The sequence below is a fragment of the Rhinopithecus roxellana genome, chromosome 5 (genome assembly GCF_007565055.1).
Source record: "Rhinopithecus roxellana isolate Shanxi Qingling chromosome 5, ASM756505v1, whole genome shotgun sequence".
Classification (NCBI taxonomy): domain Eukaryota; kingdom Metazoa; phylum Chordata; class Mammalia; order Primates; family Cercopithecidae; genus Rhinopithecus; species Rhinopithecus roxellana.
This window is the reverse complement of record NC_044553.1, coordinates 102,478,786-102,497,566: the sequence shown is the minus strand read 5'-3', so window position 1 is coordinate 102,497,566 and position 18,781 is coordinate 102,478,786. Positions and strand designations below refer to the sequence as shown.

The 18,781-nt window shown below is 38.7% G+C and overlaps 1 protein-coding gene across 1 annotated transcript in view; it reads right to left on the bottom strand.

Moving 5' to 3' along the window:
* Window positions 1-18,781, bottom strand: part of SLC25A21 (solute carrier family 25 member 21) — a 184,127-nt gene that overhangs the window by 37,790 nt on the left and 127,556 nt on the right. The window contains exons 4-5 of the mRNA XM_030930827.1: window positions 15,553-15,660; window positions 598-762 (exon numbers count right to left, since the gene is read on the bottom strand). Coding sequence (XP_030786687.1) covers window positions 598-762; window positions 15,553-15,660 — 273 coding nt within the window. The remainder of the gene's footprint in view (window positions 1-597; window positions 763-15,552; window positions 15,661-18,781) is intronic.

Sequence of the window (18,781 nt, the reverse complement as noted above, 5' to 3'; positions counted from 1 at the left end):
CAGCCTATAAACTATCATTTCAAAATAATAATATTGAAGATGATGATAATAATTATCATCATTGTTATTTTGCATCAAAAGCAAATGATTCTAGAAGAATTGATTGAATACCTACCCTAATTAACCTAGATTAAAAATTAATACCCAGGTGAAATTTAAATTTTAGGCCGACAATTTTTCCTTGTGAGTTCAAAACTTATTTAAAATATAAAACTTTCAACTTTCTTGAGAAAGTTATACTCCTGAGACAAAAAGTAAGTAATAATATAGTTTCTAGAAATTCCTATTAGTAATAAAGGGAAAGCACTCAGTTGTAACAATAGCTTCTTCAAGAAGATAAATTTTGGTGTCAGACTTGGGTTCAGTCCTCAACTTTACTGTTTACTATGTGAGCTTGGGCAATTTCCTTGATCTTTCTAAGTCTCCGCTTCTGGATTTGAAATAGGGATAACAGTACTCAATGCAGATGTAAGGATCAAATTAGATAATAGATGTAGGTGTCCAGCACAGTGACCAGGACAGGATAAACATTCTATAAATGGAGCTATCTCACTGATAGGATTTTTCCTCCAGGATTTTAATTTATGAAATAGTTACCTTATTGACAGGAATTATGTTTTTGACATTGTAGTAGAAGCCAAAATAAACCATGTTGAAAACTCCATGTCGTCCCAAAGTTGCAGTTAATCCTTTGTTGAGGCCCTGGAGTCCCCAGCCTTCCTTCTTAATGATTTGTCTTGCATAACCCATAGTGGATGGTTGCTGCAGAAGAGAGAAGCAAAGCCAGAATGATCATCTTTGGGACTGTGGAATACAGTAAATTACCATATTAACTTCCCTTCAAGCCAGAATTATTAGGGACTTTTCCCCCCGAGCTATGAATAATCATGCCTAGATCTGTGTCTTTTAAAATCAGCAAACCCAAGAAGCAAACAAAATTGCATGCATAAAAACAGGCTTTAAAGAAAAGATTGTTGGCAAAGAACAAATCATTTTGATAGAATTAGTGAAACTGATGTTATATAATAACTATCATCACTTTCAACATGTAAGTAATTATATCCAATTCTGAATTATTCACACTAATGAAGGAGATTAACCATATAGATAATTTGGTAATCCATAACTGCACATTATCCAAAAGGAATTTGTATTTGGCTCCTGAATCCAGTGTATTTACCTTTCTAATTATGTTTTTCTGAAGCTAATGTTACAGTCTTGATTCCATTGTCTCAAAGGTTGAAGCTGGCACTATGTTATAAATTGGCCATAAATAAATAGCTGTTGATTGTACACATCCTCAAGCAGATACGCAATCAGTGTGTGTATCACTGCTGTGATAAATTATACATAAATGGTGTTGGGAGTACTCGGTTACCACCTTGAAATTACTCCTTTCCAGTCCCCTGATTGATTATCCAAGGCTGAAATGTCCTGACTGCTAGAATCCAGTCTGGCTGAAGAGCTCACCGCTGTTTACCCTGAGATTAACAATTCGTTACAATACAATTACAATTCACATGGGTTTTAAAAAAATGTATGAGTGATTGTTTCTTTTTTTGAAGGTACTGTACAAAAGATATCTCTCATATTTTCACTGAATATTTAATAGGGGAAACTGTTTTTTTTTTTTTTTTTTCCACCCATGAGGTACACACTGACATGACATTTGTTTGATATTTCACTGAAGCAGGTTGTTAGAGTGGTCGTGGCAGTCTGGCACACTTTCAGACTAAAAGTATTTTCTTATGTGCAATTAAGGCTACATCAGCAGAAGAGAATAGAACAAATCCCATCAAGGCTTTTCTTCCAATCTGCATTTATAATAGCTATGTAACTAATGTGAAACATTTAAATGAGCTTGTTTAGATAGTAAATCCTATAGTTTTGGCTGATAAATGGTTTGGAGACTCTAGCTACAATTCTACACTCAACTTCATCTATTAATTTAAGGGAGCTAATTACAATCAACTACAATAAGCTTAAGAAAACTCTTCTTTGTAATATGAAAAAACCATGTGAGAATACATCTTAAAACAATAAGACATATCATACAGGCAAACCAACAAATTTTCTGAAGGTTAAAGTTTACTTTCTGTTTGACAACATGAGATTGTTTTGTGTTTCAGCACATTGACTTTCATCCCCAAATCATTATTTTTGGGTTTTCAAAAGAGGTAGGACAAGTTGAGCAGAAACTCATTTTTGTTGTAAAGACCCTGGAAGTGCTGAGTAAATTGCCCAAGTACTGCTGTCTTGCTTCAAGAAAGGCAGTCTAAGGGTGGGGGAAGGAGAGGACAGCTTTCCCTGGGGCTGGGAAGAACAGGACAGAGGTGAGGCTGCCTGACCAACACAGGTTCTCCCTGCACCCAACCTAAACCTTTTCTCCATCCTCACTCCTCTGAGGTCCTGAGGGCATGAGGGAGGAGGAGCTCCGAGGCCATCTAAGTTTTAGAGCAACATAGAAACCAATGGCGCTAAAATAAAGTGCAAATAACAATGGCTTTCCCTAAAAAAATGGGTGTAAAGATGTTTCTATTGTTTAAAAGTGTTAGTATGCTAAGTCATTAGAATTAGGATGACTAAACTAAGTATTAATTTGGATAGCATCTTTCTCATCATCTTGAGAAGATTTCTCCTAGATCTTGGCGAGAGTTGACAAATATTCAAATGGCATTTGCTAATTGTCCGTTTCCTGATTTTCACTGACTTGGGTGCTGTGTGTGTATAAGCAAACATAATGCACGGATTTTTTTTTTTTTCTTCTGACACAGAGTCTTGCTCAGTCGCCCAGGCTGGAGTGCAGTGGCGCGATCTCGGCTCACTGCAAGCTCCGTCTCCCGGGTTCACGCCATTCTCCTGCCTCAGCCTCCCAAGTAGCTGGGACCACAGGCGCCCGCCGCCATGCCTGGCTAATTTTTTGCATTTTTAGTAGAGACGGGGTTTCACAGTGTTAGCCAGGATGGTCTCGATCTCCTGACCTCGTGATCCGCCCGCCTCGACCTCCCAAAGTGTTGGGATTACAGGCGTGAGCCAGGTCGCCCGGCCATAATGCATGGATTTTAAACTCAAGTGCTTTGTTGAGTTCGAACTCTAGTTGTCAGTAATTAATTGAAGAGTAGCATAGTAATTGGAAATAGGAGCTCAGAGCTAGACAGTTCCAAGTTTGAGTCTCAGCAATACCACTTGTACTTTGGCAAGTCTTTTATTCTCTCTGATTAATTCTCACTTTATTAATTTGTAAATAAGGATAATGATAGAATCTTCCTGAGGCTGGTGGCTTCTGCAGTGGCTCAAACCTGTAATATCAGCATTTTGGGAGGCTGAGGCAGGAGGAGTGCTTGAGCCCAGGAGTTCAAGACCAGGCTGAGCAACATAGTAAGACCCCAGTCTCTACAAAAAATTAAAAAATTAGCCAGGCACTGTGGCAAACCTGTGATCCCAGTTACTCAGGAGGCTGACTCTGGAGGCTGACATTGGAGGATCACTTGAGATCTGGAAGGTGAGGCCGCAGTGAACTGTTTATCCTGTCATTGCACAGTGACAGGCTCCAGCATGGATGACAGAGTGAAAGCGAGACCCTATCTCAAAAAACAAACAACAACAACAAAAAAAAAACTTCCTCACAGGATTTTTGAGATTGTTGAAAGAAGTCAATGAACTTAGTCCATTGTAAGCAACTTACTCCATTCTAAGCATTCACTATACACTTAGGTGTTAACAATAATGGCAGTTACGCTGACAATCATAAAAATAGTTATAACAATAAAATGACAGGTAATTTCTTTGTTAGTTGAAGGCAGTGGCAACCAAAAGGTGGAATCTGATTTGAGAGAGAGAAAGCTTCTTTATTTTTTCATTCCTTCTGGCCGTCCTTTCCTTTTCCCAGAGTCCCAGACCTTTGTGATAAACTCCACCAGAAATGCATGCAGAATGCAAGACAACAGGTCTGCTTCCTCCGAGACTCAACCAAATTCAATGCTTGGAGTAGAGATCTTGTTCCAGGTATAGTGCCTCACCCAGGAGCTTTCCTTTCTGGAGCAGTAGATCCTATAAATTGGCCTCTTCCTTATCCCTCAAAGTGAGTACCCTGGCTAAGATCTCTGCATATGGGAGGAAAGGCTGGCAATGGAAAAGCACATGAATTGGGCTTCCCCCTGTACATGGCTTTCCAGCCTACAGAGCACATTCATATATGTGATCAGGTAGCTGGAACACAGGAAGTGCTCAACACCTTTAGCCATTATCATACATGCTCAATACTTTTTGGTGTCATTTAATCCTCTCAATAAGTGTGTGAGATATGTCTTATCATGACCCCTATTTGGAAGATAAAGAAATTAAGACTTAGAAGTTAAGTTACTCGCCCAAGATTACAGAGTAAATGGTAACAACAGGGCTCCAACTGAGGCTCCTTGAACTCCAAATCTGTACTTTTACACTCTTGGTGGTTCTGCCATCCTAACATATCTGATTGCTTCTCTCAGCAACCTTGTAAGGTAGGCAGCTGGTATATCTCATTTTTCAGGTGAGGAAATCAAGGATTGTTAAGCAACATGCCTAAGATAAAAATGCTGCTGATAAATGGCTTAAGCAGAACTCTGCATCTAATCCAATGTTGTTCCTTACACACTCATTCTTATTATACATAGTTTCAGAGTTTGACAAGCCAACTGATCTAAGTAACAGATGAATAATAGTACAAATATATTTTTCTGGCAAATGGAGGCCTTGGGATAAAGAAAACCAGAACTCAATTGCCTGTAAAAATAAGAAGTAATAGTATGATAGTGTGTTTTCTTTCTTCATTCAGGGGCATTGTTTCACACACATGTAAGCAAATATTTAATTAGAAAGGCAAAACATGACTTCCACTAGGATGCTTAAATAGGAAAATACAGAATAATTTTGACTAGATCTCTGTAAACACATGGAATTTTACTAAAGTTATTTGATTATGGGGTTTCCATTTAAAAACAAAATGGTAACTGATTAGCAGCATCAGCCAAATGATTCCAATACTATCTAACCCAGCAGATCACCCACTAGCTCAGTTTCCTTCTAATATTTAGATTCACTCCAATTTTCATATTTAGTTACCAATTGTGGGCCAAATTGCACTCTAACTTTCCTCGTTGTACTTTCATTGACTGCAGCCAATCTGAAAAGCATGGAAAAATAAGTGGATTGGGATGAGACTTAAATATTTTTGCTTTAATTTTTACATGAAGAGATATCCTGATGATTTTTATATTTACCTATGAGAGTATTCTATAATGGTTATGGGAAATGGAATCAAATTTCTGTTTAAAAAGTTGTTAAAAGGTTTAATTAAAAAAGCAGATCCTTGGCCGGGCACAGTGGCTCACGCCTGTAATCCCAGCACTTTGGGAGGCCAAGGAGGGTGGATCACGAGGTCAGAAGTTCAAGACCAGCTGGCCAATATGGTGAAACCCTGTCTCTACTAATAATACAAAAATTAGCCAGTCATGGTGATGCAGGCCTGTAGTCCCAGCTACTTGGGAGGCTGAGGTAGAAGAATCCCTTGAACCCGGGAGGTGGAGGTTGCAGTGAGCAGAGATGGTGCCACTGCACTCCAGCCTGGGTGACAGAGCGAGACTCCATCTCAAAAATAATAAATACATAATTAAATAAACAAGGAGATCCTAAGTGAAATAAGCCAAACACAGAAAGAAAAATATCATATGATCACTTATATATAGAATCCAAAACAAAAAAGGTCAAATATGCATGTAGATAGAATAAAACAGTGGTTACCAGGGGTGATGCGAGGAGCAGGGAGAGATGAGGAGATGCAGGTCGAAGTGTGCAAAGCGTCAGCAGGATGAACAAGCCTAGAGATCTAATGTCCAACATGAGGACTAGAGTTAATAAAATCGTATTGTACTGTTTTAGTGAGTTTTGTTAAATAAGCAAATTTTAGCTGCTCTTGCCACACACAAAAATAGTCACTATGTGAGATGATAGATATGTTAATCTGCTTCTCTATAGTAACCATTTTATTATCTATTTGTATCCCATAACATCATGTTGCCAACATCAAATGTATCTAATAAAATAATTTTAAAATACAAAAAAATGTTAAAAAAAGAGAGAGAGAAGATCCTTGGTGTAAATGAAGCTTCCAGGCACCACTCTGGGGCACTGAATCCTTACTCTCTGAGAGCCCAGTACTACCAACAAATCACTGAGATGACCTGTGACAGCCCAAGTTATTTTTTCTGGAGTTCTTCCATCTGACTACTGACCATACCTGGCTCTGATTAGCTCATGAGATCACAGGCAGGATTTTAGACATCAAGCATTGTTCCCTGGGTAAATACCAGTAAGAGTACGGCCAGTGGGTACAGGCTTGGGTGTGTCAGTGGATTTCCTCCATCTCTAAGGCCAAAGAAGAGTTCTAGGCACAGCATGTCAAAAGAAAGCACGCTCCACATGCATTCCTATGGAAAGGTGAACGGGTTGCATTTGAAAGCCAGTGGAATACGGGTGTTGCACCGGATTTCATCACATGGCTGGAAAGCAAACCGGATGAGACTACACAATGGAGTGAGTGTCCATATCTGGGCCTTCAGAAAAACACTGCTTTGTTTAAAAAAAGGGGACCCAGTTGCTCCACTAAGGTAGGAAAATATGCTTGTTCTTCAGGAAATGAAGATCATCCACACTTTTCATTACTCAAATGAGGTCTTGAAGCATTTTCATACATTTGAAAATTTAAAAATCAGAGAAAAACCTTCCTTTTATTTGAGAACAAAATGTAAGTGAAAGGAGAAGAATCAAGCTGAAAAAGTCCACATTTGTAGTTCTCTTAGCTTAGATATTTCACAAATTCATCATTACAGTTTGTTTTAATAGGGCATGATTATGAACAAAAAAGATACCCAGATATAATTAGAGTCTATTCAGAGTGTATGTTGGATGAACAGGTCTATTTGCAAACAACCGGTGAGTGGAGAAGAATTTGCTGTCAACAACCCCTCCCAGACACTGAACCACAAAGCTATGTCAATATCAAATTTGTTCAATAGCCAGCCCTGGAGGAGCACGGCGCCCTGCAGGTGATGAGACGCTGACGCTGTGCCTTGCCCCTGCACCGATGGCAGAGCTGGGAAGAAAGAAGGTGACAGTGCTGTGGCCACATGGGTTATGACTCAGGAAAGACTGGCAACAAAGAGGAGGCTTTGCTTCTTCATGGTCTCATAAACACTTTCTTTTGCTTTTCCCTTGAGCTTCTTAATTATCCAGATTTCTTTATCCCAATGAAAACAGTATGGTTGACTAGAAAGAGACATCTACGTTAATGTTCAGTTTCTTAGAGCTAACTTTTTTGGGCTTTATTTTCTCTACCCTATAAAATGTGGATAAAGCCACCAACCTTATAAAGAGAGATTTGAAATATCTACTGAGTGTGAGCATCAGAAAAAATGGAAGGGTTCACAGTGGCGACAACTGGGATAGGGTTAGAGGGAGATGTTGGCAAAAATCAACTAATTTTTCTTTATATAGCTCTGTCTTACTTGATTTGTTAAAAAAGTATTATGTTAATAATTCACAAAATTATATAAATTTTTTAAAAAATCAAATAAAGGGAAAAAGTCACATAAGGCAAATTGCAGAGTGTCTGATATATAGTAGATATTCTGTAAATGGTAGCTATTATCATTACTTCAAAGTCTTGATTCTGAAAACAAAAATCTAGGGTTCCTGACACAGTTGAATGGAAGACAAGTCTATTTTCTATAAATGGTAATAGAGAGACAACTTGGCTGCTGCTTTAGATATTATTGAAAGATAACTATAGGAATGGATTCATATGCATAATTTTCTTTTCTGCCCACAGGAATCATAGACTGGAAAGAAATAATTTCTGTGCTGAATTATTGCCAGGCAGTGTTTTACACAGTAATGCAGGAAAAATTTGAACTTAACCCAATACATCATCATGAATGTTGACATGCCCTTGAAGCTGGCTTCTCCCACTATCTGTAAACAGAGCCACACGCTCACTCTCTGTATAACTCAACTTCTCTCTCTCTCAAAAGAGATGATCACAAAATACAGCCCTTCAATTTACTTTATCAACATAAAGTTGACTCTATGTAATATAATAAGTTTAAACATTTGTTGATTTTCTCTGGAGAACATACTCACTAAGCTTTGTAATATCATGCATGATCTAATTGGTCGCTATCAGACCATTAAGTTCCCAGGATAAAGTGTGTAGAACTATATTTATTGGTGTTATCCCAAACCAGAACCAAACCCTGAGCTAATTTTTTAAAAAATTCCTGTTTTTAAAGATTTTACCATCAGTTACACATTTGCTATCTGTTCGTTGATCCTTAAAATTATAATCAGAGCAAGATAGAACACTAAGTATTTCTTTCTTGGGCTGAACATCTTTGAAGACTAAATGGAGGTAAAACAGGCTTTTGCAATTTCCTATAGGTTTAGTTTCATATTTGGGGTGAGAATGATTATGTTCATATGTAACGTAGATAAAAAATGACAGACTAGAAGGAAAACCTGTGCCCCAGCCACACATCAGAGGCAAATCCTATAGACCTCAAGGGAAGGAAAACATAACCCTTTAGCCAAATAATAACTTTGAAGTAGATTTCAAAGTGGAGAGGAAAACTGGGAAACAATTCACACAAGATTTTGCTTCTGGGGAGAAATTCACATTTTTCCAGGCTAGCAGAGAGCATGCCAGCCAAACACCACTTGGCTTAGCACAACTAATAGGGGACTTCTAGTTCTTATAAATATACAGATAAAAACCAATGTACCCAGTTTGGGGAGGTCCTGTAAGGACAGCAAGCTACAAAGTCACATTGGCAAGACTGGGTGTGCAAACCATCTCCAATAGGGAAATCCTTGGGCAAGCCTAGTCCCAAGCCAAAGAGACAACAGATCAGAACAACTCTTTGCCTGGGTTTAGTTTGAAGGATGGGGGGAAATTTGGGTCTATCCCAATTTTATCCACACACGTTTTTACACCCAGTGAACCAAACCAGAGCATGACAAAGCTATGATTACTTTGCTCGCCACAGAAGGTCAAGCATATTTAAATTACAGACTGGTTTTCTTTATTCACTGTGAAGTTTAAGCTACTGGCCAAGACTCTGGTATTAGAATTGGAGGAAGTGTGGCAGGGATTATAGTCTTTGACTAATACAGTGGTAATTTAAGAATTGTAGGCAAGACAAGCACACCTATTAAAATATGTTATACATAAGCTGGAAGTATATGAGGGCAGTATCAGGAACTAAATTTACCACATTTTAAATTCACATTATTTATTTAATTAATTTTTATTTTTAAATATTTTTATTATACTTTAAGTTCTAGGGTACATGTGCACAACGTGTAGCTTTGTTACATATGTATACATGTGCCATGTTTGTGTGCTGCACCCATTAATTCATCATTTACATTAGGTATATCTCCTAATACTATCCCTCCCCCCACCCCACAACAGGCCCTGGTGTGTGATGTTCCCCTTCCCGTGTCCAAGTGTTCTCATTGCTCAATTCTCACCTATGAGTGAGGACATGTGGTGTTTGTTTTTTTGTCCTTGCGATAGTTTGCTGAGAATGATGGTTTCCAGCTTCATCCATGTTCGTACAAAGGACATGAACTCATCCTTTTTTATGGCTGCATAGTATTCCATGGTGTTTATGTGCCACATTTTCTTAATCCAGTCTATCATTGATGGGCATTTGGGTTGATTCCAAGTCTTTGCTATTGTAAATTCACATTTTTAAAAAACAGTTTATGGTTAAACTGGGTGAGAGGCATATTTTGTGGGTAACATACTTCTGACTGGGTAGAGGATCAGAAGGGAGATCCCAGGGCAGTTGGAGCAGGCACAGTACCTGTCGTTCTTGATGGGAACTCCACTGGCAGCTCCAGGACCCCAGTTCCTATCATTTGGCTGCCATGAACCTAACAGAAGGAACTTTTGCTCTATGCCAGTGGTGCACTTGGATCCTGGCTACAGGGCACCATTCTTGCCTTCTTCCAGCCAGGCCAACCCCACATGGCCAAAGGGACATCCACCTACAGCCCACACCTTCTTCTAGACCATGCTCTCTGCACCTGGAACTGTAGCAGTTCCTTTGTTCCATCTCTATCTCTCCCCTTACCCAGAAGACTTTCAGTATTATATTAAGTATCATATTGGCTACTGTTGTCCTCGGCTGCCTCTGCTGTCCTCTGCTGCAGTGCCCCTCTCAGCTGCAGCAACTTCTTGCTGGAAGTTGTTTGGAAATTTCATGTTTAAAAGATTCCACTGACTCACCACCTTAGGCTGTAGAAATAGGAAAATCCAAAATACATTGTATAGGACACCAGGGTGGTTTATGTCCAAGACATTAGGGTAGACAGGCTGAACAGTAGACATGCTTCCTGAGAAATTCTCCCAATTGGCAGGACAAGAGCTACCTATCTGCAAAATAAGCATCTACGGCGTACCTGCTCTGCTTTTCTTAAAGGTGTTGTCAAGCCAGTTGGCCATTCTGCATGTAGCGCATCCATGTGGTGTTCCACTGCAAGTAGTAGCTGACTGAAAAGGCTGAAAATGAACTAAGTTCATAACCTTCCATGTGAAGTGATTAAGAAGGCTTAATCGAGAATTCATGTTAACTTTATACAGCTATTCCAGAGGAAGAAATCTCTTGATTGTGGTAGAATTCTTCCCAAAGTGGCCTCAAATGTTTTTAGTTTCATCTCTAACTTCTGCTGCTAAGTGCTAGTTATTTACACTAAACAGATATCCAGCTACTGCTATTTATGATAATGGGCCCTTATCTGAGTTTAAGGACCTTATCAACAGGCACTGTAAGCAGGCTGCCAGTCCATACGCCTTCATAAGGAATTCAGGCTGAATGGATGGCCCTGGCATCTGATAATGACCTAAGGTACACTGAGGGAGAAGACCGTTGCTCAGTGAGCTCTGCTGGTGCCCAAAACAGGAGTCAGCTGTGACTGCTCAATATTAATTGGGGCAATATCTCAAAATAAATCTGTCTCTACTTAAACTTATGGATTTGTAAGATCACCTTGGATCTAGAAATAGTTATCATTGGTTGAATGTCTACCATTTTCCAGGCTCTGCGTTAAGACCTTTGCGTATATTAACACATTAAAAGTCTCATAACAATCATGTTGTAATAATAACTGACTAACATTTACTGAACCATCACTGCATGCCAGGCCATACTGACAGCTTTATGTAGTCTCATCTATTTGACTGTTTGACATGGCTATTACTATTATTTTTTTCCTAATAAATGAGGAAACTGGGCTAGGGTCAGGGTAGGAGATGTGAAGCTGTCACATAGTCAATAACTGAGATCTCCCTCCAGGTCTTGTGCTTCCAACCACTACACAAATGGCTTGCTGTAAGGAGATGGACTGATCACTACTATTTTACCAATGAGGGAACTGCATGTACACTGTTGAAGGCCACACTATGGGATAATGGTAAAAAGTGTAATGAGAACTTCATTGTGTCTCTCCCCACAAGATTATTCTTCCTGTTCTACACAGCTCTGATTGTATATGCTCTTCAGTAATTGGCAAACAAAGTTTAAACTCTGTTAGAAATTACAGAGTAGGAAAAAATATGGGTTCTGCTCCTATAAATGAAATCATGGCACCTGCATTATGCAAGGTTGAGCTCCAAGATAGGCCAGCAAGTCATTCCCACCTGATCCGCTGAGAAGGTCTTCCCTGAAGGCAGGGCTTGATCTTGGCAGAGCCATTAGAAGTATTTCCTTTGGATAACATACTTTTCTTTAAACTGTTCTAAATTTTCTAAATTTTCTACGAAGAGCATGCATGTAAATGTTCACAGACAAAACATGAATGCATTCTCATGTTAAAACATTCAACATCACAAAGCCCTTCTCTTAAACTCTCACCTTCTCCTCCTCTATTCCAATCTCCTCTCCAGAGGTATGAATTTTAGTATGAATTCCTATAGACCTGAACTACCCTATATGAAAGTTACTACCCACACAGTTGGAAGTTACTACCCACATGTGGCCATTGAGCACCTGAAATGTCCTAGTTGAGATGTGCCGTTAGCATAAAATATACACCAGATTTTAAATTTAGTATAAAGGAATAATGTAAATATCTCATATAATTTTTATATCAATTACACATTGAAATGAGAAATTACAGAGACAGTAAAAAGATCAGTGGTTGCCAGGGATTAAGTGGGGTGTGGAGGGATGAATAGGCAGAACACAGAGGATTTTCAGGGCAGTGAAATTACTCTGTATGATACTATAATGGTGAATATATGTCATTATACATTTGTTCAAACTCATAGAAGGTACAGCACCAAGAGTGAGCCATAATGTAAACTATGGACTTGGGTGAGAACGACATGTTAATGTAGGTTCATCAATTAAAACAAATGAACTCCTCTGATGAGGGATGTTGATCATGGGGAAGATGATGCACGTGTGGGGGCATGGGGTTCATAGGAAGTCTACCTCTTGCTCAATTTTGCTGTGCACCTAAAATTGCTCTAAAAATAGTCTTAAGAAAAATGAATATACTGGGTTAAATAAAATACATTATTAAATTAATTTCACCTGTTTCTTTTCATTTTTTTAAATGTAGCTGCTAAAAATGTGGCTCACATATTTCCATTAGATAGCACTGCTCTAGAGTCTAGATCATTTTTGGTGTACTTATACATGCATATTTAAGAAACACATATATATTTTGGTGCTTTGTAACATAAATATGCATTACTTTTATGCTTGCATTAATTTTTTTAAGTCAAATTTTTAAAGGCAGTGGACATTACATTAATTCTTTTCTTCTTCCATTTCTCTTCCTCCTCTTCTTCCTCTTCCTCCACATCTCCCTTTTATACTTAACAACCCACAAAGCCTTAGAGTGAAGAAAGCAAGAATTATTCCTGGTCACACACATGCCGAGGTGAGCATACCTAATATTTGAGTTAAATCAACACAGGCACAGGTTAACTAAAGGGTATCTATTCCCTTGTTGGATAAAAGAAGGAGCTAGTCAATGAAGAAGGTTTCGGCATTATTGAGTCCTAGACAAAAGACCTATAAGATACTAGCAAAAATGACCAGCAATTATTTTCTAAATAACTAGATCCAAATGTTCCATTCTTATCACATCATCTCTTTTTCTCAGACATTTTCTACAACAGGCACAATCCCATTACTGTCTGTTGAGGAAAAGCACCTATTGCTTCAATTCGACAAACATTGCCCATAATGTGCCGCATCAGAACACCTTCTCATTTCAGCTACTGAATTCTGCTGGCTGCTGTAAATAAATGCTGATGCATGTTACCTACATATTTACTACTTTGCTAAATTCTAACTAAAGTCACTTTTAAAATATTTTATAATGCATCTAATTGATTTTATTCTAAGTAAATACCTGATACTGTCCAGTTCAGTGGATAATGCAAAAGAAATGACCCCAAACAAGCTCCTGCTATCCCCTGTCCCCTGCTTTAAAAAATGGCTAAATATACATAATTTACACTGACTGCATTTGTGTAAGTGATGAACTGGTGGCATGTACACATGCAGCACATTCTTTTGTTGGGCAGGAAGGGTGTTTATTGTGTTCTAGCAAGTCATTAGCACATGCAAAACATTAGCAGCTCTTACTTGGCCTCAGTGCAGAGCCTCCTTGAGGGCAATGGAGAGAAAAAGAATATTAGCATGAGTCAAGGTGCCCTGATAACTCATGATTTTCATTCCTGTGAGTGCCCCTTGATGTTCTGTCCCATTTGAGTCCTTGTGGTTACATGCTGCCTAGATAAAGAACTGCAACTCAAGTCCTGCTTATTCCTTTGCCTACTCATTGCTGCTTCAAGACAAGATTCCCAAGGGGTAAGATGGAACACCAGACAGGGATCTCTGCAATATTCTTCTAGCTGGTAATTCTCTCAGTCCAACAAACCAAGTTTTCCTTAAGCAGATTCCATGGGAACTGTTTTAAATGCTCCATAATAATAAGACATTTAAAAAATGTTTCTTTTCCACTCCCCCATTCCTTACCATCTTTTTCTTTTATTCAAGAAATAATAAAGAGAAACAAAAACTAGAATACAGAGATTTTCAACTTTTTATAAGGTGCTGTATATCACTGTATTTAAGACAATCTTTTGAAATGTAAAAAAAATTCCCCCTGAATTAGGATTGACCTCATCTGAGTAGATGCCATCTGCTATAACAGCCCAACCCTGTCCCCTCAGGTCTTGGCAGCTAAAGGTGAGTAGGGCCCCCCTCCTTTCCCATACCCCTGCCTGAGAAACTGCCAGGAAGCTCTCAGGCAGCATCAGCAGCAGGCAGGAAGTAGGGTGGGAGTGAAGGGTCTCCACCCATTAGCAGCTGCTTATGCAGTAGGCAGGGGAACTTTCCTACAGAAAGATCCAGGTCAGCAGATACTCCAAACCAATTTCTACCACATGCTACCCAGTTGTGGAATTAAATTAAAATGTTAAGAAGAAACCTGGAATGCTAATCCCCTTGTTTTCCTCCTACCTTGTGCCCGGCACCCAAAAGAATAAAACAAGAACAGTTGGATTTGGCAGTTGAAAGGGAATTCTTAGGTAACTGGAAGGAAGTGAAGGCAGCACACACCAAGGAATGCTGTCTGCACGAAACGTCATGTACCAATGATGAAATGTCAAGACCCATCATTGTCCAAGCGCTCATTCAGATTCAACCAAAAGACAAGTTTGACAGATTATCCGAATCTTTCAGGGCAGGTGGTGGGTGTACTGGGGAAAGGAGTGAGGTCATTTTTTAAAAAAAGACTCAGTTTTTTTTAAAAAAGCAAAATATTGTTATCACCTCAGTGGTTTAGCTATAGTCCATTCTAGAGCAATTGAAAAGAAGTTTTGCCAGCAGCTGGGAGAATATTTCCGAATAAATCATTTCAGATTACATTAGAGCTCTAAAATAAAAATGAATAAACAAGTGTTTGTCCATTAGATCTCAGTGCATTTTTGTTAACACTTTACTTGCAGGAGATATTTGATTTTTTCTTATGCTATTTCCTTAACAGTGATTTACTATGGCTTTAATAAGTGGATAAAAGTTGGGTCCATTGTTTCACATGCATACTTAAAAATAAGTTTTTATGGCCAGGCGTGGTGGCTCATGCCTGTAATCCCAGCACTTTGGGAGGCCAAGGCAGGTGGATCACCTGAAGTCAGGAGTTCGAGACCAGCCTGACCAACATGGAGAAATCCTGTCTCTACAAAAAATATACAAAATTAGCTGGGCATGGTGATGCATGCCTGTAATCCCAGCTACTTGGGACGCTGAGGCAGGAGAATAGCTTGAACCCGGGAGGTGGAGGTTGCCGTGAGCCGAGATCGTGCCATTGCACTCCAGTCTGGGCAACAAGAGCAAAACTCCATCTCAAAATAAATAAATAAATAAATAAATAAATAAATAAATAAATAAGTTTTTACATGCCTTCAACAATAGAAAAACATTAAATAGTTACCTCTGCAAATGTGTTCCGATTTGCTTGCAAGCCAACTTTTACTACCTCAAAAGGGTTAACTACAATGGCTTCTGTTAGTCCAGATCCCAATCCAGCAATGGCAAATGTCTAGAAAAAGTAAATCAATCAATACTTTAAAACAAGTTATCATGTGTTTGGGGTTAAACATCCTATTCATTACGCTATGCAGCTGAACGTTATAAAGAGAATGGAGAAACCTACATAAATGCACCATATTCCATTACTAAACAGCTTTAGTTCTTGATTAGATGCTGACAATTCATGAAGAAGAAATTACAGAAGCCACAAACCACATCCTAACAATTTCAAAATAAAATGTCAAAGCCCCATCAACAACGACTTTTTCCTTCAATAAAAAGCAAGGTTGCTTTACTGATTTAAAGGTGGATACTAAAACATCTGGACATATAACAATTAAGAAAATTTGAATTGTAAAAGGAGAGCTTCATTTTTAAACATCTACTTAAATTCCTTTATTGGGCATATAAGAAATTCAAGGAGCAGAACCACAAATAAACTGTTTCTAAAAAGCTAAATTTCAGGTAACAACATAGCTGGAAACATTTAACCCTATGTTCATGTTTTTAGAGTCACTATTCTGGACTATTAACAAACAAAAATTATTTTTTATTCATCTTTTCCCTATTTTAAAAAACACCGGCAATTAACGCAGTCTTCTAAACCTAAAAGCTGAGATCAGAAATGGCTAGATGTGCACCCACAGTCCCAGCTGCTTGGGAGCTGAAGTGGGAGGATCACTTGAGCCTAAGAGTTCAAGGCTGCAGTGAGCTATGATTGAACAACTGTACTCCAGCCTGAACGACAGGGTGAGATCCTCTCTCAAAAAAAAAAAAAAAAAAAAAAAAAAAAAAAAAAAAAGAAGAGGAAGAAGAAGAAAAGGAAAGAAAAGAAAAGAAAGACAAAGACAAAGAAATGACTAGGTTACTCTGAAGGCCTCAAATAAAATCTAGAAAGCTTATCAAAAGGTGACTGTATGTCAAGTTCTTGTTCGGTATCTGTTAAGAATTTCTGCAATAGGAAAGAACAATTTCCTAGAATTTACCTCTAGGTAGAATACTTATGAGTTTTCCAGAAAATCTGTATCAAAAATAAACACAACAATTAAAACATACACACACAAGACAGAACAAAATGAAACAAAGCCCCAGTCTCCAAAACAGATGCTTGAAAAAAAGTAATTATTTAGTGCTGAATCTCCATTCCAGGACAAGAGGCAGTACTGTAGACAACCAAGAGAAGAATAAAACCATTGAAGAGTAAACAACAGATAACTCTTGGCAATGGGCTCTAATATCTTCTAAATAGGAGAGGAAGGAGGGAGAAAGGAATATCTTCTAAAAGAGAGGAAGGGGGGAGAAAGGAATGTTGTGTAACCTTAGAAAGGGAGGCACAAAGGCAGGATCCAGAGGCAGGAGGTCTGGGTTTAGGTCCAATTCTAGCACTTATTGGCTGCGTGACTACAGCTGTAACACACAGTAGCTTGTGCATAGACAAAGGTGCCCAACCAAGGATGCTTGGAGGCCAGAATCCAGCTTGCCCCTCACTTGCTAAGAGAAGCCCTGGAGAGGCAACCGTCGGGAGGAGGGGCACCTTTTCATTATTCACACAAAGGTGGCATGGGTGCTAGTTGTGGCTCTGTTGTATAAATTGCTGAATCTCTGATGAGGCACAGTTTTCTCATCTGTAAAATGGAGATAATAATATCTAATTTCCCTGCTTATAAAGTTATTTTAAGGCTCAAAATAATGTGTGAAACCATTTCATAGAGTGTAATGCAAACACCATTGGTCTTGTTGCACATAATAAAGGAAGAATGGGCTGGGTGCAATGGCTCACGCCTGTAATCCCAGCACTTTGGGAGGCCGAGTTGGGTGGATCACCTGAGGTCAGAAGTTCAAGACCAGCCTGGCCAACATGGTGAAACCCCATCTCTACTAAAAATACAAAAATTAGCTGGGCTTGGTGGTGCATGCCTGTAATCCTAGCTACTAGGGAGGCTGAAGCAGGAGAATCACTGGAACCTGGGAGGCAGAGGTTGCAGTGAGCTGAGATCATGACACTGCACTCTAGCCTGGGTGACAGATTGAGACTCCGTTAAACAAAACAAAACAAAAAACAAAACAAAACAAAAAAAAAACAAAAAAAAAGAAAGACAGAAAGAAAGAAAGAAAGACAGAAAGAAAGAGAGAGAGAGAGAGAGAGAGAAAGAAAGAAAGAAAGAAAAAGAAAGAAAGAAAGAAAGAAAGAAAGAAAGAAAGAAAGAAAGAAAGAAAGAAAGAAAGAAAGAAAGAAAGAAAGAAAGAAAGAGAAAGAAAGAAAGATTGCATACAGATTCTAGGAGAGAGAGAGACTCATTGATGATGTTTCCATTTTATCTCCCTTCATTACGGTTTTAAGCATATGTGTATAGGGTAACTGATCAAATATTTTATTCATTTATCTCAGACTTCCATCATGGAAGCCAGAAGTGGAAAAAAAATACTAGTCCCAAACTCTTTTGACTGGGAAAGCTAAAATCCAGATGTCTAGGTTTTTATTACTTACTATATGCAATCTTCCAAGTAATTCACTTTTTTGTTCTTCTATAAAATTCAGCTACATTTGCTGTCAGAACTAGTGTTCAGCAGTCCCTTGTCAAAATAATTGATCAGATATCAGCAGATCATGTTACATAGGTTGTTCCAGAAACCTACATTTACTGTTGGGTTTCCAGCTTCCTAGGCTTTTCATGTGAGAGCACCAGGGGACACTTAACAGCTGTTTAAATGTCTAGCCATATCAAAAAAAGTAACTGAAATAAATGAGCTCAAGAAAAGAGAAGAACTGTACACAGTTGGCATGCATTTGTTTATAGTAGCTGCAGTGACCAAATGCTTTTTTGTTTCAATTCTCAAGAGTCCAAAGACCTACAGTCTTTCACATGGTACCAATGTTTGACACAAGAACAGCCAGCTGGCCCTCTGGAGACCATATTTTATTGTTTCTCACTAGGAAATTTTTAATCCTCTTTTTGCCAAGCTGTTTCCAAATTTAAGAATGATATTAAGAGAAGATGCCAAAGAATTAAAAGGAAAAATTCCTAGCTAGTTTCGAGATTCATGGTATCACTGCTCCCTCCTCTCTAGGAGGCCATGTCTCCCAGCCACCTTGTATAGGCAAGGACTGGACAAGACATTGCTTTGTCATA